At 41.5% G+C, this 24,260-nt stretch overlaps 1 protein-coding gene across 7 annotated transcripts in view; it reads right to left on the bottom strand.

The window, feature by feature from the left end:
• Positions 1-24,260, bottom strand: part of pde1cb (phosphodiesterase 1C, calmodulin-dependent b) — a 101,531-nt gene that overhangs the window by 68,685 nt on the left and 8,586 nt on the right. For 4 of the 7 annotated variants that reach the window (XM_085805473.1, XM_085805470.1, XM_085805472.1 and 1 more), the window contains exons 2-3: positions 12,757-12,807; positions 11,966-12,131 (exon numbers count right to left, since the gene is read on the bottom strand). In XM_085805473.1, the coding sequence (XP_085661599.1) occupies positions 11,966-12,131; positions 12,757-12,807 (217 nt within the window). Of the gene's footprint in view, positions 1-11,965; positions 12,132-12,756; positions 12,808-21,759; positions 22,279-24,260 lie in introns of those variants that run through there. The other 3 variants (XM_085805477.1, XM_085805475.1, XM_085805476.1) reach the window with 3 other exon arrangements.

The raw sequence follows: 24,260 nt of genomic DNA, 5'->3' as shown, positions 1-24,260 counted from the left end.
CCAAACGTCTCGTAAAAACCCAGGAGGGTGCACACAGCCCTTCTTCTCATCGTGTGCAAGTCCAAACCTTTGCAAGGATGACTCAGCCCAGCTCAAAGAAAGTGTGTGTGTGTAGAGGGGGGGGTTTCTTCGAGCCCCTTACCACACTCTCAGGTCTTTCAATTACTTGATGCAGGATGCAGGGATAATGCCAGGGCCCCACCTCAAAGAGGCTCCTGCTTTCATCTGCTGAGATGGGTCCTCGCCGAGGAGGGAGGAGAAAGGTTTGCCTGAGTGCCATGAAGCCTGCTGATGTTTTCTTCAAAGGCGCACTTATCTCAGTCTCTTTCTCCCAGTCTGTCTTTGGCTTTCAGTTGTCTTTCTCTCTCTGGTTGCCTCGCTTCAATCCACTCTTCATCACTGTGTCACTGACTGTGTGTGTGTGTGGGTTTTGTTTTTTTTTCTTCTTTCCCGTCCTGTTTGTGGAGGTATGCTGGTCCCCAGGAGAGCTCAAACCACAGGCAGAGGTGATGGGTCAACTCGAGGGGAAGCCACAACAGAAACTTCACATTTCACTGCTTGCTGCTTCACAGGTTCACACCCCGGGGGTCTGATGTGCCGTGTTAACCTGGATGTGTAAGGGTGACACTGAACGAGGCTGAGCCTGGTGAGAAAGGTCCTGTCAAAAACACTTCAAGGACTAGGAAGGTCAATTTAAGCTGCAATGCAGTCGTAACCAAGGTGTTTATGTAGAAAATGAAAAAATACACAGCTAGAGGAGTAACGGGTTTACAGGAGCTGAGTCTTGATTGGAGGCTTCGTGAATTTGGATTGTGGATTTGTTCTCCAAACAAGATCGTCAGTATCGTACAGTTTGGTGTTTTTATGTTCCATGGTAAAAAACGTTGAAAACAAGATTTGGTTACGTTTCAGGAAAGATTATGGTCATGCCAAAATACACTAAGTCATTTTTAAGGCCTTGTCCACACCAGTTTTTTAGATAAAATTCCGCATCCACACGAGTGGTGTAATAGAAATATTCCGTACACACGCAACCGGAAAATCCGCTACCAAGTGATGCAATGTACGTGTAATGCTATGTCTCAGCAATAGGTGGCGCATCGCTGCTGTCTTCTTGAGAAAGTTGCAGTTGTTGCGGTCGCTAGCAAGAGGAGCAGTCTCCTTCGTTGCTCGTCCAGGCGCCTCCTTTGTTGAATTAGGTTGAGGAACTGGATATGACAACCAAATACAGCCGACAGCCAATAAACAACAAAACTTTGTCACGTCCATTTTAGCTAACAAGCTAACGTTAATTCTAGCTAACAACCGCTACGGACGGGCACTATTTACATCAGCACGCGCTTAGCTCTGACGTAAACAATGGAAAGAATCGAACCCGGGTCTCCCGCACCGCCGGCGACAATGCTAACCATTTCGCCAAGAGGCCAATGGCCACTTGGCAAGCGGGTTAGCACGTCTTTTATGGGTGAGTGAGTTTAACTTCAGTACCGCTAACCGCCACACGCTGTCACTTCTCCTTACTGGTACCTCGTGACTGTGACTATACCCGCGGACCTCCGTTACAGTTGTAAAAGCACGGTTGCTTGTGGACAGAACAGTAAAACTGAGGACACATGTTCACGGTTGCAAAAATACCCGGGCTGGTGTGGACAAAAGCCTAAGTGTCAGTATCTGGTGTTTGCCAGATAGTTGAACAGCATGTGGAAGCGCCATCGCAAAACCTTTACCAACATGGGAACTGGGGGGGGGGGGGTTGTCTGACAGTTTTCGAGTTTTGCCAGAAACTGTCAATCCAACATTCACAGCTGCTTCATGCAGTGATTGAACAGGTTGGGAGATAAGAGTGGGTACGGTGTGACATGTTTCTCTCCAACTTGTTTCATTCGCACCATTACTGCCACAGCAGGAATACCTCTGAGGAAGGGCTGTTTTCAAAGTGTGAGATCTTACCCTCATACTTTTTTTTTTAAATGTTCGCCCCTTTCAGTAACAGCTGGCTCTCTTCATGCCACCTTCAATGTGTGGACAGAAACAAAACAGCGGCCAGGACAGGTGACAGTTTGTTTGCTTCGAGGAGGCCCACATCTTCAGGGTCAACACTGGGGTAAGACTGGGGAAAAGACAGATGTTGCGATTGCAGGTATGTGACAGGATGCCGACACTGGCTTCCTACATATTCCTGTCATATACAATGTATGTTACTACCATCATCATCCTCACCTCCTTATCCATCCTGTTCGACCTCTCTGCATTGGATATAGAGTTTGTACATAATAGTGAATGGTGAGGTGTGGGATTGTCCAGAATGAATACTTAACTGAATTTTTACCAGCAAATGCTATTTTGGTTGCCTGAAAACTTTCAAAACACAATTTTGGAGCAAATATAATTCTAAAGGCTAGAAGAGAAAACATTTCAAGCACCATTACCAGATATATTGAAAAAAAAAAAAACCTGGTGCATGAAATAGCAGGACCAAGAATGCAGCCTTGTGGAGAGAGATGTGGCCTCCAGCTTTTGCTCCCAAGGAATCTCAGAGAATACTTTAATTACATTGCCAGCTGATGAATGAAACACCTTGCGGGAGAGAAAAAGCACAACTGTGTGGCTTATTTGGACGACCCATATATTGTTAGAGGGCACAAAACAACAATGTTGAGCATGGGATGAGATATTAGGAATACCCAGCGGTCTTATGCTCGCTGCTCATTTCCAAATAATTTGTCGTCGTTGCCAGGCAATCTGTCTGCAAAACTGAGGGTAATTAGCGGTCTGAAGGAAAACGTTCTTGTACATAAAAGTAAAAAAAAAATAATAAGGCAAATTGATTCATCACCACAGTAACATGTTGAAACCGACTTCAGAGGAAGAAAGCAAATATAGCAGAATATAAATAAATGCTCTGTCGTTGGGGGTGGGGGTGGGGGGGTAAACGACTACAGCATGAGTCTGAATGAGTGATTAAGGAAGTGAATGGGGTTTACACATGTAGCCAACAACATTTTATTTAATTTCAAGACTGATGAACCAAAACAAGAGCCAAAACTGATTGTGTTCCTTCACACGACGATAATCAAAATACGTCCCTGATTAATTACTATCACAACAACTGCTCACAAAAAAGACCCTAATGAATCAAGTCTCCTGAAACTGAATTATTCGTGTGACTATGACAGAGGGACCCGCTGGAAATTACGCTCTGCTGAGGTATTCTTGTCACTGTGCTCGGGCTCCCTCAAAGCTCACACATCGAAATCTAGACATTAACAGCGCCGGCCATTTAGAGGTACATGAAAAATTCAGATCTCATTTAAATTCCCAGGCAGTCCAATAAGGGTATCTATGCATCAAAATAGCAATTGCCTTTGTGGTAATGACCACATTTTGGTGGAGATCATCCATCACAAAATATGATTCCCCCATCTATACTTAATTTCTCTTTTTGTATTGGGCGTAGTGGAGATGGAAGGATGGGTGGGAGAAATTGAGGGCAGGCGGCCATCAGGCTATATTTCTACAGAGAGTGATGGAGGTAGAAAAAATACCCCAGAGAAGAAACTTCCTATTACTTCATCCCCAAGATAGATTCCTATAGGTCAGAGGTGAAGCATATAACTGGTGGAGTGAGGGCCGAGACAGGGAGGGACGTGATCACAGGTTCAAGTAGCTATAGATGCTCTTCTTCTCCTTCTCTTATACTGTGGCTATAAAGGTCCAAACTGTAAATGCAGCTAATTTAAAGGGATGGTTCAGTTTTTTTGAAGTGGGGTTATATGAGGTACAAATGGCCACCAAGTATAATATCTGCAGTAGAAAGCTCTCTGCTGAGAAACACTGGCGTATCTTGTTGCACCGAGGCATTAAGTGGCTGTGAATGGGGGACGATTATCCGCCTATCATCCAAACAGCTGATAGGCGGAGTGATATTGTAAATTGAAATGGTGTATTATTTTGATATGGGCGTAGGCAGTGAAAATACGCTGATTAAACGTCCGATGCACGATGCGTCAGTGTTTTCTCAGTTTCTCAGTCTCAAACTGAACTATCCCTTTAATGATCTATTTGTTGGCCTGAAGTATGTGGATTACAAAGTCCAGCATACACATTTTGTATTGTATTTTATTTGTACCACTTACCCATGTGTTTTTTTATCTGGCTAAAGAAATGCTGAGTGTGGAAGTGATTCAGTCCCTAAACAACAGACTGAAACTGGTTAAGACACATTATCATGAAAAAAATACATAATCAACATACCACCTCTGTCTGACCTCCACAGCCTGGATGTGAAAGTGCTGTAATAGCTAATTAATCATAGCAGGGATTATTTTCTCACTAGTAAGATATAGGCAGGGCAGCAATCTCAGTCTTTAGCTCATAATGCAATCAAAACATTGATACTTTGATAAGTGAAGGTGATTCCACAGAGCAGAGGTTTTTCTTTTCTCAGTAGTCTCCGTTTGTTGTATCTGGGTGAAATTTAATTGAAAAGTTTAAGATTTGTATATTATGACGCTTTAATATTTCGGCAGAACATTTCGTAGGATGATGATCAGGATGATTTTTTAATTTATTTTATTACGGATGCTGTAGCATTCAGCTAATCTTCCTGGGGTCCCCATGAAATATACAAAAGCATACACACTGTAGATATTAGCCAGAATTTAATTGATATGATCACTTGATATTTCATCTAGCGCCACCATCAGGTATAAAAAGCCTATTTGTGACCATGTATCATCTACCAATCATCCCAAAGCAGCACTGTGTACAGCTCTACAGAGCAGTGAGTGTAGCTGTAGAGTCTTATAGTCTTACTGACCTGACTGCAACCTTATAGAAACAAAAGCGTTTGCCAAGAGCTATTTTTGTCCAATATGCAGGCAAACAATTGACTACTTAAATTAACACAGGTTCAGAAGTCAAAATTAGAATCTCACTGAATGTCCCTGGACAACCTCACAAATATCTGCGCTGGATTTTTTGGATCTCATTTAGTCTTAAAATTGCGTCACCTAGTGTGTGGTACGTTAGCTGGATACGCTGCCTATGGATCAGTGGATCAGCTGAGGGTGTTAATGAGAGGTATGTGGGAGGCAACAGTATAGTATAAGTAGAGACTGGATAACCCAAACAAAGAGCTAAAAGCAGCTTACAGGTGCAAATAGCATCGCGTTGGCTGCTGCGCTTATTTTGGAGTTGGCAGAACTTATGACTGAGTCACTGGTAATGCCAATACAGATTTAGAGCCATTAGTACTGATTCAAAAAAGAGCATCCCAATCTCTAAAATTATTGTTTACTGAAGGAATTATTGGAATTATGGAAATAAAGATGGGGAGTTTGCATGCAATGTTGCATGTAATTCAAAAAGGCAGCATTTGCGGGCGCAAATGTTTATTTCCACATGCTTAATGTCTCATTTGACTTTGTGTATTTATTGCAGCACCATAAAATAGTCCACGGTAGATGGTGATTTCCTGTCCCAGGGTTCACTACAGGGTCAACGTGCTGAACAGCTCCACAGACATTAACTCACACAGCTCAAAGTGACAAACACCACGACATATTTATGCTGAGCAGACTTTAAAAAAAAAAAACTCTGCTGCTCCACTACAAGTGCCTCGCAGCCTGCAGCTGCTCTGGTCTGTATTAACGCAGCAGTAAGATATGGGCAAAGCCTACAAAAAGAGGATTATTCAACTCACAGCTGGGTGAACCCCAATTCACATACAGGGGTGTATTTAAAGGCTGTTACACAGGCAAAGTGAATACACTGTTATTGAGTGAGGTGAGGAGGCATGAGCTGAGGGCGCGGGCAAATCTAAAGAAATCCCCTTAATGTATTTTCAGCCCATTTGTAAATGCTATTAATGAAAATTGACTGATCTCATCCCAGACTCTGTAAATTGCCTCCAGATAATATTTATATAAATTGGCACTACACAAATAAAACTGACCTGCAATACAAATTGTAAAATTCTTGGTAAGAACTTATAATATATTTTATTTGAAAAATGAAATATCTTTCTATTCCATTCACATTTACACCTTTAAATAATTAAATCCAGATAACCTCTGGTGATCTCTATTTCAATCAATAACCAGAATTTTTCTTAGTGAAAGGCTGTAGCCTGCAGACAGGAGAATAAAAATACTGATAAAGCTTTTACTGTATATAACCCAGAGCAGCATCACTGTGTGTAAAACTAACCTCTTCTAATATGATATTCATGTTGGGTTAATAGTGTTTGTCTCAGTCACAATTAATAAACATTGATGTGTTGTGTTTCCCAGTGCTGCGATCACTGTCTGCTCTTATTGAGTGTGTGTAGTGTGAGTCTAATATTAGTCCAGATATATGAAGCATCATGTGGCAGACGGCACTCGTGCAGCTCTTCAGCATCATAACTGTGCGGTTACACTTCAGTCACTTTGATAAATAGCTTCTCCACTTGTCCATGTGCTTCCAGTCACAGTGGCCGGCGGAGGCTCATTAGCCGGCTAGTGAGGTTAGTGATGGAGGTTGCTGCTGCACAACGGACGCCAGTGGGGGTCAGTGAACCTGCGGGCCCCGGCCAGAGGAGGGGTCACCGTCCAAAACTGTGGAGCGCCACGGAGGAGACAGCCGCTTTAATCAACTGCAAAGTTCACAGCAGCACACAGCATCCAATTAAAGAGTGGATAAATCACAGCGCTGACCACGGGAGACAGTGTGAGTCTCAGCTGCATGGCTGTGTGAATATCTGTATCTCTGCTCACTTCGATTCTTACATATCTATTTCTGCTTTGATGCTGCAAACAATATCCTCACTATTCACCATTTGCTTGATCACTTTTCCTCTCATATATCAGTTCTATTTAACCCTTTAACAGTTTCTGTATCCTGGGGGATACAGACATTTGGCAGGCTGTGGGGGGGAGGGGCATTAAGTATCTGAACTTAATATCATGAGAAAGTCTTAAGGGGGGATGGGTCAAGTAGCTACCCAGGTCATGTGACTTTATGGCAGCATTCAAAACTAAATTGATACTTTTATGTCAAACTCCAAAATGGCCAACTACGTGGACAGAGACACTAGGCATAAGTAAAGTGTTTTGGTTTTTCTTGTTAATTACATTATGGGGGGATTTGTTTTTGAAATGATTGCTCTTTAAGGATAATTTTATGTATTCTTGTTGAAAAATAATGAATACCATTAACACAACTTTGATAAACAGGCATTGAATGTCTGTATCCTGGGGGATACGTTGTCCAGACAGGGGTATATAAACTGGCATAATCACTCTCAGATATACTTATGTTTGGAAGCCTAAACTCTACAGATAATCAATAATATAAAGGTGTTAAAGGTTGAAAATGGAATATTACTAGAATACCACCATCTATTGATCAAGACAGGCAACAAATAATTAGAAAAGGGCGCGAACGACAGTAAAAGAGGGAGGATGTTCAGGTCATGATTAGAGTAGTATAGTGAATTCTTATGTAAAAGATCCAGTGATAGATACAGCATCTGTCTGCAACAAAACATGATGTGTTGTTGAGCGGTGTTTAGCTCAGTGTTGAGGCTATAGTCCTAATTGCAGGCGACCCTGGTTTGAATCCTGCACCAAGTGGTCCTATCCTCCACACATACACTTGCACACACACAGAGCCACAGAGACTGGCTAATTAATTGCTTATAATATGTTTTAAAAGTTCATAAATGAAATATTTGATAAATTGGTAAATGGCAAATTTATACCCTAAACGGGCAATGTATCTTGGGAGATACAAACTCTAAAATGAAAAATAAAGGTCATATTTTGAAAAAAATCATAAAATTGTGTTATTCTACCCCAGAAACATTAGAAAATAACATTTTTTTATTTTTCCAAAATTTTTATATATGCTTGCCCATTTAAGGGTTAAGTTGAGACTGAATTTTAATAGCAACACATTTCAATATCTACAATATGTATGTCACTTTTTTTTTTTGCTTGCTGGAGTCATTTTTGAAATTAAACTCTTATATTGCAATTCATTCTTTTGAATTTGTTTCATCAGTCATAATTAAAGGGATAGTTCACCCAAAATTCAAATTTCACTCATTATCATCTACTCACCCTCATGTCGACTAAGGGCTGGGAGAAGTTTCAGAGTCCTCCGTGCCTTCTCTGAGTTACAGCGGGGCTCCGTGCAGCACTGCATGTCCATAATGACGGTTGCGAACGGAGCTCACTTTTCTTCGTCCAAAAAGACACACCAAAAAACATCCATATACCTCCATAGTGCTCGTCTGTAATGTCCCTCTTGTGTTGAAGCCCCAACATGAGAAATTGTTCCGAAAAAATTAAATAAGTCTATGTATTTTAAGCTTGTTTGTAGCGGAAGCTCCCAGCACTGCTCTTCCTGGTCCGTCCAAATCTCACGCGATTTGCATTGACGCCCAGTTCACGGCTCCGCAAATCGCGCAAGAGTCCGGCAGTGCAACACTGGGAGCTTCCGCTACAAACAAGCTTAAAATATAGACTTATTTAATTTTTTTCGGAACAATTTCTCATGTCGGGGCTTCAATACAAGAGGGACATTACAGACGAGCACAATGGAGGTATATGGATATTTTTTGGTGTGTCTTTTTGGACAAAGAAAAGTGAGCCCCGTTCGCAACCGTCATATGGACATGCAGTGCTGCACGGAGCCCCGCTGTAACTCAGAGAAGGCACGGAGGACTTAGTCGACATGAGGGTGAGTAGATAATGAGTGAAATTTGAATTTTGGGTGAACTATCCCTTTAATAACTTCCTGTTATTCTCTCTTTTCTTGCTGTTTCATATAGAGTAACTTAAAGCAGAAGTAAGCGATCCGGTCATTTTGGCTAATGCTGCGTTCCAGGTAGGCTTTTGAAACAGTAAATTACAGCTTCAAGTCACAACTTACGACTTTGTAGCGTTCCAGGCAACCCACTCGTGTTTTTCCGACCTGTTTTACCTGTGAAAGTCACTATAACGGCCACTCGTAACATCTGACCCGTGAACTCGTACCAGATCGAACTGGTACGACTTCACAGGTCGGAAAAACACGAGTTACGGGTTGCCTTGAACGCACCATAACAGTCCTCGTCCCTACGTCACCACATTCACGTGCATCCCTTGGCTGCACACACAGCCCTGCATGCCGTTCTCTCTCCTCATTGGATAAAACTTGTAGGATACGAGAAAAGTTTTCTCCTCGGCTCAGAGCAGAGCAGAGGGACTGAGAGACCCGTGTTTCGGTCCAAACACTCTATGTAAGTGATTGCTGTCGGAAGATATAACTATTTAAGACTTATATTAACACAAAAATATCGCTTACTTCTGCTTTAATTACATGCTGACATGATGTTTTTTGTGATTATAAGGAAACAGACAAAACAGTGATGATCTAAGAGCAATCCAATCACATATAAACTGTAAAAAAAAAACATGTATAAACGTGAGGTTATTGGTTAAAAAAGAATTTGTATGTTAGACAGTGACTACTGCAGCACCGTTGTTAGTCCAACCTTCATGAAGTTGTTCAGACTGACGAGCGTGTCCATTATTTTAGTGACTATAAATGTGATACTGTATAGAAAACATTAATGGGCAACAAGTGGTGAATTGTGGGTATTTACAGACTTTAGGATAATCTACACCAGCAGTCTCCTTCGTCCAGTGCTACTGTATCCATAAAAAACGGCTGCTTTCACCTTGTGTGTGAAGGCGCCATATTGCTCATGCATACATGCACAGCTACTAGCCAGTGCTTTAAAATGCATAAGGCTTCCCTGATGAGCAGGAACAACAGCCTAACACCAGTGGCACAGATGAGTCAGTGTGTGTTCGTACACCAAGTCTCCATGTTGTTCTCTGTCCCTCACCGTGTGACTAAGCAGCCACTCAATTGTGCTTTAGCAGCAGCTGCAATCCTAAAACGATTTAAGCAGCTGGTCGGTATCAGCTGATGTGAGAAAAGGTGAAAAAACAAAACAAAAAGGGCAATCAAGCCGCTTTGTTAGACACTAGCCACGAGGATACTTGAAAGCAAAGGGAACGTGAAGTTCACTCAAAGACAAACTCTTCTCTTCTTCACCATATTCACCTTAACTGACTTTTACCTTTATTCAAAGCCAGTTAATGAAGTCAACGGCTCCTGCCCTTTAACTCACTCACTCCTGTCCTGCCTGTTACACATCATGTGATCCCTCTCCATTCTCCAATAAAATCTAATTATCATCGCCTGGAGGATAACAGCCCGCTGTGGCCTCGGAGGTGACACGGTGGTTACATCATTTTATGGATTACCGCTAGTTCTGCGGTCATTTAATCACCCTGCGCCATAATCTTGCCATTTGTCATTCAGTTGTTGATCCCTGTAACTCCCTGTGGATTTGGCCTCCATTAACCACTGCTGGCCTGGCTGGAGACTTCACCTGACCTTAGTGGGATTTCCCAGACAAAGACAGGAGCAGGAGGAGGAGGAGGAGGAGGAGGAGGAAGAAGAGGTGTGAGTGTGAATCATGTGCTATACATAGATGCAACAAGACCAAACAGGAGACACTCAGCTCTTTCCTAGAGGTCACATCTGCCGATAAATCCCCCAGAATTCACCAAATGTAAACACAATTTCACCAGTCGATTTACTTAACTAAGCAAAAAACGGGCAGGTTAATTGCTTTTAGGATATTTTTTGCTTCATTTAAATGTTAGTACGACTCAAATTAATCATTTCCTGGCAGGCCAGTGGACAGTCATGCAAATTATTCAGCTCCGGTCAAAGATTTTACAGCGCTCAGCTCCTGTTTGGCTTATTCGCTCTCCGGCCGGATTCAAATCTAAAGCTATGTCTTCATATATGAGACTGAAGTAAGTCGGCGTCTCTGTGGACAAATCAACTGTTTCCTCCAGAGAAGATGAGGCTGCTTTTAGCTGCATTGCCTATGTTTTTTCTTTCAAATCTGGGCTGTAGCTCTTAAATGAAGGAACAGGCTGTGTCCAGTCAAGTGGAAAATCACTTTCTCCTTGTCACCGCCCTGCTCTGGAAAAAAAAAAAAAAAAGGGATCTGTGTTTATGGGGGGAACTATGGCTGAGAACAACGGCACTGTAATTTGAGATAGCATAGAGAGGCACTAGAGAAGAAGCATGTGTTACTGCAGTTAAGAAAATGAGACAAACAAGTCGAATGGGATTTCTCTACAATCTCATACCGAGCACCTAGAAAACTGTGAATCTCTGGAAACGCTTGCTACACAAATATGTGAGGGGGAAAAAAACAAAACAACCTGGACCAAATCTGCTTGCCACGACTTCTTGTCTATTTTGCATACAATCAGAAACTTGTTATCGCGCAGTAGGTGCATTTTCAGCATCCTCTGACAAATGCTCACTTCTCGCCACCTGCGGCATTTGTAACAGTCTCCGGAGCCATCAAGGTTAATTGGAATCAGGCGTTAAAAGACGTTCAATATTCTAAAAGTGACAACAAATTATGTTAATGGTGGTTTGAAGTCCTTGTTATCAAGGTGGAATCAATCATGCCCACATCCCTTGAGGTCAGCATCCGTACATAGCAATTAGCACCCTCTGTGTGTGTGTGTGTGCGTGTGTGTGTGTGCGTGCACTGTATCACGAATGTTAAATGTCAGATACAAGATTATCCTCTTCATAGAAAGCAAAGCAGAGTATCTACTTCAAATCTTAACTTAATAATCACCTCTCCACATTAATCAAAGAGCAGCAGAGTGCAGACGACACATGATCGTGCACGTCTCCATGTGTCGTGCCTGTAGTGTAGTGTGCACTATAGGAGAGGAATATCGACAGGATGCAAATTACACCTGCGCAATGTAATGAGGTGAACGTTGAGCTGTTCATGCTTTACTTGCAGCCCTGACACCATCGTTAAGAAATAAATTGAACTTTTTTTTGCAGCAGCAGCAGCAGCAGCAGCGGTGCATGGGCGAACCTGATGGCTGTTTTCTCTGTGGCGTCCGGCTCGTCGGCTGCAGGGAGGTCGTCGGCCAGAATCTCCTCGGGACTCCGTGGGTCGTTCAGGGGGGCCTTCTGCTCTTTGCCTTTGATCCCCATCCCCGCCGTGATGGCGTTCCACAAAGCACTCTGCGACTTTGAGCCTGCAAATGGAAAAACAAAACAAAAAAAAAGAAGAAGGAGGAGGAAAGAACGAAAAGCCTTCTTAGTTACAGATGTTTTTTTTTTATTGTTTGCTTCCGTTATTTAACAGAAAACAAAACAAATGTGTCAGATTTCCACAGAAAGCCTATGGATCAAATGTCTCTATAGAGGGGGGTAAGAGAATCAAGCAGCTTTATAATGCTGCCCCCACGTGGATGAATGGTGTCAATGCTTGTCTGTCCTTGTGCCTATTACACATTGAACAAGTAGGACCCATACTGCAACGAATACATTTTGCTTTAGAGCATTTATCAGACATGTAATGAGCCATTCTACAGCACCAACTTTTTAATTACAAAGATTTCAACTCGTCGTGTAAATGTACAAGATAATAAATTAAATATATTTAATCTAAAACTGTTCCCTCTCTCTGTTCTTTTCTTTTCCTCTGGCAGAAAATACTTGACTGTGTGACATGTGGGTGGATTATTGTTCATTGCAGCAAAAATACATTTGGAAAATATTCTTGTTGAGTTCTCACTTTTATGCTGCAATAACACACAAACTCTATTCAGACAGTTAAATGGGTGTACATGTACATGTGAGAACCAAAGTTAGACTTACGTGCAAAACTGGCCTGAGGTCTGGTGGAGCTCTCTCCATCTTCATTCGCCACTGGAAGAAAAGAAAAAAAAAAGAGCTGTCATGTACAAAACCTCCTGACTGTTTGTTTGTTTATGTCTCATATTTCTTCAGTACTGAATACAATTAATGCTCAGTTAACACATCATTATACTGCACAAACATTCATTGCACACATGGTGCACATTCATTTGTAATGAGATTCTGGCTTTGTTGTTTATCTCTGACTTTGCTGATTGGTTTCTTTTGCTTTGTTTATGCCTTTCTCCGAGTATGTTCCCTCTGTGTGCCGATGCTTTATGTGTTTGTGTTGGAGATTAAATAAATCACGCTGTGGATCTTGTGCGGGGGAGCGTCAGGGAAGTCAGGGAGGTCATTTACTGTTCCATTACACCCTAAAATTGCCTTGAAGTGTGATTTAAGTGATTGTGAAAGTACTATAATTGTTGCTGTCGCCTCAGAGACCGGTGCCCTGCTGAAATCCCTGCCCACTGAACCCAGCACGCAGTATGTAGAGTTGACATAAAACACATCCAGTCAGCAGCAGCAGCGCCGCGAGGGAAAACAAGCCATCGACGAAAAACCTGAGAGGAGAGACGAGAGGCATTCGATCAAACAGCACGAGTATGAAAATTACAGCTGCGGTGCTGAAGGCCGTCTCTGGATGAACCTGTTGACCCTTCAACACGCTGCCTCTAGCAAAGAAGATGAAGATCAATACACAGTGAATAACGTTGAAACAACTAGCATTACATAACATATCATCATGTATGACCATGTATGAACTGCCGTTGCTATCGTTCATTTTTGATTGATGCTCCACAAACAAACTCACAGCTGAACATTTGTCACCAATGTTCTCAGTTCCCTTCAGATGCTGTGTCCTTATTGGCCACAAGATGCCGACTCCAATGTTCAGAAAGTCAAGAGCAAAGCTGCCTGGTAACCAGTGACGGATGATGAGAAGTTGTTTTTTAAGGTTTTCTTCATGTTTGGGATGTGGATTTTGTTCATTCTGCTATTTTCAGTTGTTTTATCTCTTTGTGGTGATTTGCACCTTTATTAAGTTAGATTTGAATAAGAAGCAGACATGTTGGACAGAGGCCTGTACAGTATTTGTTAAACAATCATCCTTCTCTACCAACAAACATTTGTATTTGTTGCATTTGTCTGTCCGAAAGTGTATATTTTGAAAGCTTATTTTAAGTCCTGGTGATCAATTAAAGCAGAAGTAAGTGATATATTTGTGTTAATATAAGTCTTAAATAGTTATATCTTCTGACAGCAATCACTTACATAGAGTGTTTGGACCGAAACACGGGTCTGTCAGTCCCTCTGCTCTGCTCTGAGCCGAGGAGAAAACATTTCTCGTATCCTACAGTTTTTATCCAATGAGGAGAGAGAACGGCATGCAGGGCTGTGTGTGCAGCCATGGGACGCCGTGAATGTGGTGACGTAGGGACGAGGACTGTTATGGTGCGTTCAAGGCAACTCGTAACTCGTGTTTTTCCGACCTGTGAAGTCATACCAGTTCGATCTGGTACGAGTTCACGGGTCGGAAGTTACGAGTGGCCGTTATAGTGACTTTCACAGGTAAAACAGGTCGGAAAAACACGAGTGGGTTGCCTGGAACGCTACAAAGTCTTAAGTCGTGACTTGAAGCTGTAATTTACGGTTTCAAAAGCCTGCCTGGAACGCAGCATTAGCCAAAACGACCGGATCGCTTACTTCTGCTTTAACAAAGATCTGAAAGTGATTTTGGGGTCACATTTGCGAGTGTAAAAAATGAAACTCAAAGAAGTAAGGCTAAACTTTTACAATGGAGACATACCGGTACGTTACACAGTACACTGGTTATTTTGTTTTATATTGTTTGTACTTGCCACTCTCTGGAAATAATAGATTTTAAGAATGAACTAATGACAGGAGCCTTTTTTGCTAAAACTTGTGGCATACATCAGGTGGTGCAGACTGAGGTGAGGCCACGTTCACATAACAAACAGACGGCACCAGAGTTGGACTGAAGCCTTTTTTGGTTGCGCACCCTAATGCAATGGTTGTGTTCACACTGAACCACCCGCACCGCACTCAAGCCCAAAGTTCAACTGGGTCGACCTACAGTAAACACTGCCTGTGTGACAGCACCTTTACTTATCGAATCGAGATCAGAGCCACGTAAACTCCTCCACAATCCTACTGGATGTCATTTTCTTGCCCTAAAACAATTTTGGGACATGGGGCATCACTTGATTTCAACTTGTTTAGAAAAAGCTCATCCCTACTAATTTAACAGAAGACTGGCCAATCTTGTTTTATGTATATACTCGAGCCAGTATCATAGTATAACAGTACATGGATGATCAAAATAAGTTCCAAATATGGGTTAAAAATTATTATTTCTTCTGCGCTTTAACTGATCCTAAATGAAATCAGGCCTGGGAGGTGGGGAGGGGGCGGGGGTGTCACAGGCAGCCGTGTGTAATTGGCCAATTTTGTGGTCATTTCTGGACATGAACTGTGAGACTCATTTTAGAGAAACGCCAAAGAATTGAAGATTTCATGGTTTTTAACAAGAAACTATTATTCTGTATGAAGGGCTTTTTTTTTTTTATTAATGACCTGCGAATTATATTTCAGACTTCAGGTAATTGGCTGAGGGGACCCACATCCCCATCACAGTGAATGAAGGTGACAATTGGTGAGAAAGGAAGTCATTCCACAGCGTTTACGTGCAGCTACAGACGGAGCAGGCTATTGTCTTCTAGTGAAAAGACTCATATTGTTATTCTCCTCTGAAAATCTGGAATAACATGCCGCTGGGCTCCCATTATCACCACTGTTAAAACCGGTGGTTCGCACATTTGTTGTGAGTCTAAACTGAGAATACAGACACATCACAGGAGTTTGACTCTCTGCCCTCGCTGAGGACCCAGGCCCGGCCCACAGTGGGACTAAACCCCAGACTTAGAGGAACACCTGCAGACTCGGAGGCTCAGCGCCACAACCTGTGGATGCTCAGGATCATCCAGGAAAAGGTCACGTGACCTTTGACAAACCCTCAGAGTGAAAGAAAATTTCCTTTAACCCCATCCGTCTGATCCCTGAGATGAAAGCGCTGTTTAAGACACGCTGTTTTCTAATTGGCCCCGCCACAGATTCCCCCCTTCATCTCCAAATAGAGACTAATTCTTTTAATTTTCATTTCTACTTCTGCAGATTTTCCGGAGATTCTGTGACAAAACGCTTTAATATCCTGTTACTTTAATTCACAACATGTGCACTCAATTACTCGCATTTAGTTTCTGCTCTCCCTCCAGTTTTGTGAATTTATTGGCTGAACATTTATCATTTTTATAAAAACAAACATATTATTTTTCTAAATGATGCTGTGGCAGCGAACAGAGTCCACTGATGACACCACACTCTGTTAGCAGAAATCTGCATTTGTTTGATTACAGACAGAGAAACTGCCATGTGTGCATTCATTTAGGGCTGTAGTGAATGTTTCTGTCGGGCAGAGGACACAGGTCCCTCATCATCCCTCTGTGATGAATATGAGCAATAATGTTTGATCGAGCCTGAGAACAATCAGACTGCCATCACATCCTGCGTGTACAGTAAATTAAACCATCAGTAAATGTTTGGAGATAAACAAGATTTAAGTTGTTCTCACTCTGTCGCCAGGAGTGAACTCAACTTTTGAACTGAGAATGAGGCTTTAATTAAAAAATATGAAATACAATATATTTTCTGTTCCCCAAAAATGTAGTTCATAACAAAATCATTCTCCTCCTATGAATTTAATTTATTTATATATGTAGCTAAATGTTTGTTACAGTAATATGGGTATCTGTGTTTGGATTTCTGCTGGCAGAGACTTTGTTCACATGTGGTTAAGGTCTAATTTATTCATTTAATCCTGATTCGACTTCTCCTGATCCATCAGCGAAGGTAACAGAGAGGTGAGGACTCAGCAGCTCTGTATCTCTCCATCTCTCTATAGCACACTGAGTCATCCAATCACATCTGAAGGACTTGATGTAAATCAACACTAAATCCAGCCTGTACAGTACATCCCCTCACACTCCACTTGTAAATATGTCACACTAATATAACTAAAACATGCTGCGAATTCAGCTCAACTGTATCTTTACAGGAATTAGGTTGTAAAATGTCTTATTTTTGGATTTCATCTCCATTTTCTACCCAGTTAGAAAACAAAACCCTAAATACACCAAGTCAAAATATCCCACCAGTTACTATTTAGCAATGGAAGTTGTACTGCACTTTAATGCCGACATTGTGTCTGTTGATTTTTTTCCATAGTAACATCTCTGTTTGTGCAACCTTTTTCAAAAAGTTATATCTATACTCTGCATACACACTGAATATGTGTTGCTCCACTGGAGTGAAATCTTTTCTCATGGCAAATTGTTTTTTGAGCATTCAACTGACAACGGCTTTTCACAGCACATGGGCTTTCAGTCAGAATAAACATCATTTGATTTGATTGAACAAATTCTTGTTTAAAAACTGAAGAATTGTCAAACTGATTCAACACAGAGTTCAGCATTCATGGGTCGCTGCATCCAAGACAAAAAACTACTTTTCACCACTGAATGAAAACATGTAAAAGCATAAAAAATAATTATCATATAGGTGTATTTGTGGCGCACATAATGTACGATATAACTACAAACAGACAGCCCCTGTTAGTTTGACGGACGTGTTCATTTGTCATCCATCAAAGTCTGGTGTGAGAACGACTGGATGGATTATAGGACATGTAGATAAAAAGGAAAAAAGAGCATTATGTTCTCACCATGGAAACAGACATAAGGGTCTGTGTATGTATGCGTGTAAACTGAAACTAAATCTGAACTCCATCACATGTGTGCACTGATGTTTGATTGTGCCCCCGTCTGCTTTTAGCAGCTTTTGCTCCTGACAGACAGACTGAGAGCTGTCATTAAAAAGATCATCTGACGAATCTGTCAAAGGATTAATACAGACACACGTTGCCCTGTGCAGCCGAGCGCAACAAAACAAGACTGTCACATCTAAACCACAATTAATATGACTTAATTGGTTTTTGGCAAAGTTCAATCTCAAAATGTATCATTTAGGCTATCAGTTTAAAGGTTTTATACTATTATTTTGTTGTTTTATGGACTGACAGTGACGGACAGATGTAGTTGATGTGACATCTGGACACTTGGTCAACAGATCGTTATTACTGTTTCAACTGCATGTTGTAATTGTTTGTTTATGGAAAATCTTCTTTTCTATGACATGTGACAATAAAATATGACCACTTAAAAAACTAAAGTGGCTCTAGTCAAGTTGTCACTCAAACTGAATTTGAAAAACTTTTTATTACTTATGATCTCTTCAGTACTTCAATTTTCATGTTTATAGTTCAATGTTTTGTTTTTTTTATTCTTTTATAGATTTATTCATTATCATGGCACTCCTATGACCCTATAGAATTCATTCTCCACACCTTGTCAACAACTTATGGTAAATGTGATACATGTCTTGCTATTCTTAATTAATTAACCACCTTACATGTAAAATCAAATGCAAATATTCTGAAAGACATTTCTCATAACACATCAACATCCATATGGGAATGAGTTTATTACTGATTGCTAGACTTGTAGATGAACTCTTGTTTACTTCTGCCCTGTTAACTTTACTGCGTTTGTTTAATTTTAAAGATAACGCTAATTTAATTTCCAGGCAAAGTTGTACAACAATGTGTATTGTTACACAGATTTTTTAGAAACATGTGCTAGGAAGACGATTTCTCTGGCAAAAGACCAAGAATCACATGTCATCCACGCACAGTCTTTACAATGAGACATTAGGAAATACATAAGGACAAAAGAGCTTGTCAGTAATTACAACTTTAGTTCTGAATAGGGCCATGCTTTGTTCAAAAATTGGCACAGAGCAAAAAACAGTCTTTCACAAAGACACAAATTCAGACATAAACCAAACATTAGTCAATCTCTTTTGCTCGAAGACTGAATCAAACTTCAAAAGATTGAACAAAATGGCAATGAAATGACAATGACGGAGAGAGAGGAGAGAACTGAGATGGAAAAAAAACACCCAACACAAAACAAAACTCATGTCCACGTGAAAAACAAAATCACGAGGCGGGATGCTCTGTAGCCCGACAGATGAGCTATGAAAAGTTCAAATCTGTTTTCTCCACACGAGCGCTGCATCAAACATAACGAGTGTAACACAAAGCGCCTCGGCTGCAGCTACCGTTGAGACTCGCGGTGTCCGTCCAGGCAATGAGCTACCAGCGCTCAGGAGTCACGCTTCAGAGGAGGTGATTGGCATAACACCGTGCCGACTGACACCTAGGCCCGGTGAGCAATTGATTGTGACACTTGTAAGTTACCATGACAACTGCTATACTTGTGGATACTAGTATGGCTGCGATATAGGCCGCATGTGACACCAGGCAAGGTTGTTTTCCTTTTTTTTTTTTTTAAAGAAGTAACAGGATGTGTCCATGCAAGCGTAAAATCCAAAGTCTATTTTCAGTGGGATCATAAAATCTTTTAGGGCAGCTTTTAATGCCTAAATAAAAAACCAGGCAGCTGGAAATTATTTTATCTCCTCCCATCATAAACCCCCATACTCTCTCCTTATCAGTATATCCACATCACAGAGATAAGTTTAGTTGCTTCCTGATATGTGGATAGTGTCACAGCAGCAACAACAGAGAAATAAATGCATCAGATAGTGAGTTTTCACTGATAAGAAGAAATTAATCCTGGCTGTTTTCACAACTGTTTGACATCAGGAGAAATCCCAGGCTTAACAGCAGTTTCCATCATACACAGAGTCACAGCAGCAAAGATTAGTTTAGAAACTTATATTGATAGTTTAGTATTATTTAATTGGAATGATAATTTTGGCAAACATATGTGATGATTCTTCGTCTTTCTTTTTTTTTTTACTTTTGCCACTTTGGTACAGGGGAGTAAGCTGCTATTATCGTCTGTATAAAGCTCATACTGTAATTCTGTTTTTACACATCCAGCTGATGCAGCGCAGCTTTACCATTCACAACAAAGAGGTGTGTGTCTGGCAACCTGACACCTGTTTGACAACATCTGTCATTAATCCTTCTTTCAGGTCTGTTAATGTCTCCACCAGCTCCTGAGGGATATATCTGCTGCCCTCAGTGATGATGAGCTACAGTAACAACACAGTGACGTGTTGGGCTGTGGAGCCGAAACAATGAGCTGAACGACTCTGTAAAGGTGAGGTGAGGTGAGGCGCCAACCTTCTGTGTGGATTTGAGCAACAACTTTTACATTATCAGTGAACAATACCCACTATTAACATTTAAAGGGGTTAGCTACAAGATTAATTCCTCCTGGCCAGTAGGTGTCTCACTCACACTCGCCTGCTCTCGCTCCAATCGTACTGGTTGCCAGGTACGCCTATAGCGGCTAGTAGCTAAAGCTAAGCTAACGCCTGCACCGGAAACGTTACAGTACCGGCTGACCGTTAGTTAGCATTAGCATTAGCATTAGCACGATGCCATTTTCTCGACAGAGCTATCACGATCTGGCGTCCCCTCAACGTAGGCCTACACCTCAACGTACTAATTTTGATGGCGCAGAGATCATTTCATGTCAACGTTGCCCACATAAATATTTACATATTTTGGACCCGTCAAAATTTATAAAACAATTATTTCTATTTCTATACTATAAATTGTTTTTTCAGTAAAATTAATACTTTTATTCTGCACCCCTCTAGACGTTCTGTGGATGTTTTATTTTTGAAAAATGTATCGTTTTGATGAAAAGGTTGTAGCTATAACCTTTAAATATGGATTAGTACAGCCTTAACAACTCCACAAGATAATTAGAATATGATCAATAACTATCCATATTTCCAGTCCTGCTGCATCCTTAATGAAAACATAATTGACATTAAATATTATTGACAGAGTATTGACGTATAGCCTACTAACAATGGATTGAAAGTAACAAGCTTGTTGGATATCTGGCTTTGACCCAGTGACATTGCATCAGGTGTTTAGTGCAGCAGGTGGAGGAGAACCCCTGTTGTGACAACACTGATTGGGGTGTGGTTATATTTAAAAAAAAAAAAAAAAGGTAGTGACAGTTTTCTTTCTTCTCTGATTCAAATTTCAGTAACACCTGAGGTCCTTTGCTCAAATGCAAATTGTCATGTTGTGGTATTAGTCTTAACATTATAGGTTTGTCAGTGGTTTCAGTCGGTGTAAACAAAGGAAACTTCATAGTGAAGTGTTTGAGAAAGTTTTCTTTTTTTTTTTTTTATTCTGTGAAAGACTAACAGCGCATTTTGTTTATCATCAACAACTCATTGCACGGCTGTCAAACAAGCTCTTAATGAACTGCCGCCAGTTTTTGAGGACACAGTCGCTCTAATGTCTCCAGCACAGCACAGTTACAGCACAGCATCTTCACATGGCTCTATTTTGAACAGCGCTTTAACACTCACTCTGATGCGAGTTTTCACAGGGGCTGAAAAAAAAGAAAGAGAGAAAAGAGAAGAAAAGAAAAGGAAAAGGGAAAAAAAAACACACGCACACAAGCCAAGTGGCACATAAGTTCATCAACACTCCGGTTGTCAAGACAATAGAATGAATTCCTGGTGACGTCAGCAGCGCACGGCTTTAGTCTGAAGCAGCCTTGTTTCCATGGTGTGTGGTTGCATTACAGAGGCAAAGCATCAACTTCAGCGGATCGGACTAATGTGTCGAGTTGTGCAGAGGCTGAAATCTGATGTGTGGTTAACGAATGTCGCTGCGTTGGTGCCAAACGCCTCATTGCTCTGCCTCTCACTCTCACTCTCTCTCTCACACACACACACATTAGGCTACTTCTATGCATCTAGTTCACATGCAAACACACTTCACCTCTCCGCGTGCTCTGCCTGCCCCTGCTCGTTCTTTCTTACCTATGGTGATGTTGAAGCCGTCGATGCTGAAGGTGGCACTCCGACCTTTTCTAAATCGATGCTTTTTGGAGTTGGCTTCCATGGCTTTGGCACCCTCCGGTCACCCCTCGTGCCTCTTACTCAGCTTCTTAATGCCTCCTATCAGTTCAGTGGCTTGTTTCAGTTTTGTATGGGTAACTCTCCTCGTGGAGAGGGAGGAGAAAAAAAAAAGAAAGAAATGTAGTCCTCCGAGTCCGGTTAGTGCTGATCGCTGGAAGAGAACTGTCAAATACTCACCACTTGTCGTTACAGACACCGAGCTGGAGATTTTCTTTCAAGTCTTTCTCCACCCCCCTGTCTTTGTTGAACATATCTTTTCACTCCCTCTCTCCGTTTTTTTCCTCACACCTCAACAAGCTAATTTTCAAGGAGCTTATGGCTCTTGATTTGTTTTTTCTCTTCTCTCGGTCTCCCTCCACCCCTCCCACCCCGCGCTCTCGTGCTCGTCTCTCTTCCCCAAGAGGTACAGTAGGTGTGTGTGGTGTGTGGTGTGTGTGGTGGGTGGTGTGTGGTGGTGGCTGGGAGGGGAGGAGAGGAGAGGACATCTCCAGAGGTCTTTAAATGAATGTGACTCCTCCTCCTGTCAACAATTTGCAGGAAAAACACTCAAGAGTTGGTACGACACAGGCCTACTGTAGTGTATTCTAGTTTTACTCACACACACTCAAACATACCAAAAAACAAAAAAAAACTGTCTAAAAATTACGCAACGGTGCAAGAGAGCACTGAGAGGAGAGAAAAAAAAGGTGGAAAGAGACAGTGAGAGAGTGTATTGAGTCAAAACAGCTCATTAAATCAATGCCTCTGCTTTTCATTTTGCAGCACTTACTTACTCAGGCACCGCCAGAGAAAGCCCATTAACGGCCATACATGAAGAATAATCAGGCTTACATTACCCAGTCGAACCGGTGCATTTGCGAGAGCGCACTAAACGCCTCAAATTCATTTATTTTTTCCCCTTTAAAGGCACATTGATTGATTGAACACCAGCGGAGCAAAGGACAGTGCTTCCGTCGTTGCTTTGGCCGTATCCAGGAGAAATCCTTCCCCTTTGTGCTTATTTAAACTACCTCCATCCTCACCAACACACGCGCTCGCTCGCCACGCGCGCACACACAAGATCAACAAAGGATAAAAAGCTCCTCTTATTAACACCATCTGACATTTAGCTATGGAATTTTTTTCTGTGTTTCATTTCCCCTCCCTCCTCCTGATTAGTGTCTTTATGAAGGCTCCCGGCTTGTCCTCATGCCTTCTTTCAGACTAGATGTTTGTGCCAATAATAGCACGCACACACACACAAACACACACACACACACATACACAGATAAGAAGACTTTACTGTCCTTCAGTAGTCATTTCCTGCTTAATTTAGGTAAAAAATGTTGTTTGTTCTTATTGTTTGTTCTCCTCTTTACTAATAATAACCACGGTCAATTATGAAATTTACTTCAGTGCCATCATATCATATGATAATGAAGCAATGTTACAACAAAGACAGGGGATTTAGATGCAATAACACACCCCCTGATAAATAAACAGTTAATAAATGCTGCTTTATTATGTTTTAAACCTCAGCGGTAACTACACCCCGAAAATCGTCACGGCAATCGTACTCCAATGAGTGATCAGAGAGTGAAATGAGTGTTTAATCTCAAAGGCTTGCGTGATCACGGGTCGTTAAATAATCATATCAATAATAACGATCTGTCAAACAAGGTCATATTCAAAGACAGATCTGCGGTACAGCGATACAGACGGTAATTAATGCATGATCCTTAGTGATGCAGCAGTTAAGATGTCTGTGGAAAAAGAAAATCGATGACAATAAGAGAGATCTATCTAACTGTAGCAGAGACAGTCGAAGTCAATCAGTGCAGTGCCAATGGACACATTATACACTTGTTAGATAATTACACTCCATCTCATTTTGTTTGCGTGCTACAGTAAGAGCTCTTCATGCTCTCCTTCTCCTGTCACCCCGCTCTCCCCAGCCGCCAATTCATACTGCATGTGGCAATTTGCGAGGATCCTAATTTTGCAACGCTCTCGCTCTGCCACGTCAAGTGTCTGCTTGTTCCTGGGTAGCTTTTATGCTAATGAGGCCATGTGTGGGAATATTTCAACTTTGCTATCCTTCCCTTTTGTTTCTCCTTTGTCAGCAGACTCACAGGTAACCACTGGTCTGAAAGCGCCAAATGCTTTCTAAGCTTAATGGTATTTCAATATGAATACCCTGTTGAGGCCACAGCTGTGTCAATATGATTAATGATGTTAACATATTACTGTCACCATCTCCTATATTAAAAGCGATCTTCAAAACAAAGCGTAAAAGTGTGTTATTGCCTGTAATGTTAATTGAAGAGGCAGAGAGGGGATAAAGGGGAAGATTTCCATTGAGTGTAGTATGTGAGGACAGGTGTCCGTTCAAGTGTCAGTGTCACGGTCATGAGTTTGCCGCA

The sequence above is a fragment of the Trachurus japonicus genome, chromosome 17 (assembly GCF_045865225.1).
Source record: "Trachurus japonicus isolate A0001 chromosome 17, Traja_1.0".
Lineage (NCBI taxonomy): Eukaryota > Metazoa > Chordata > Actinopteri > Carangiformes > Carangidae > Trachurus > Trachurus japonicus.
The sequence above is the reverse complement of the archived record's forward strand: the minus strand, read 5'-3'. Positions and strand labels throughout refer to the sequence as shown.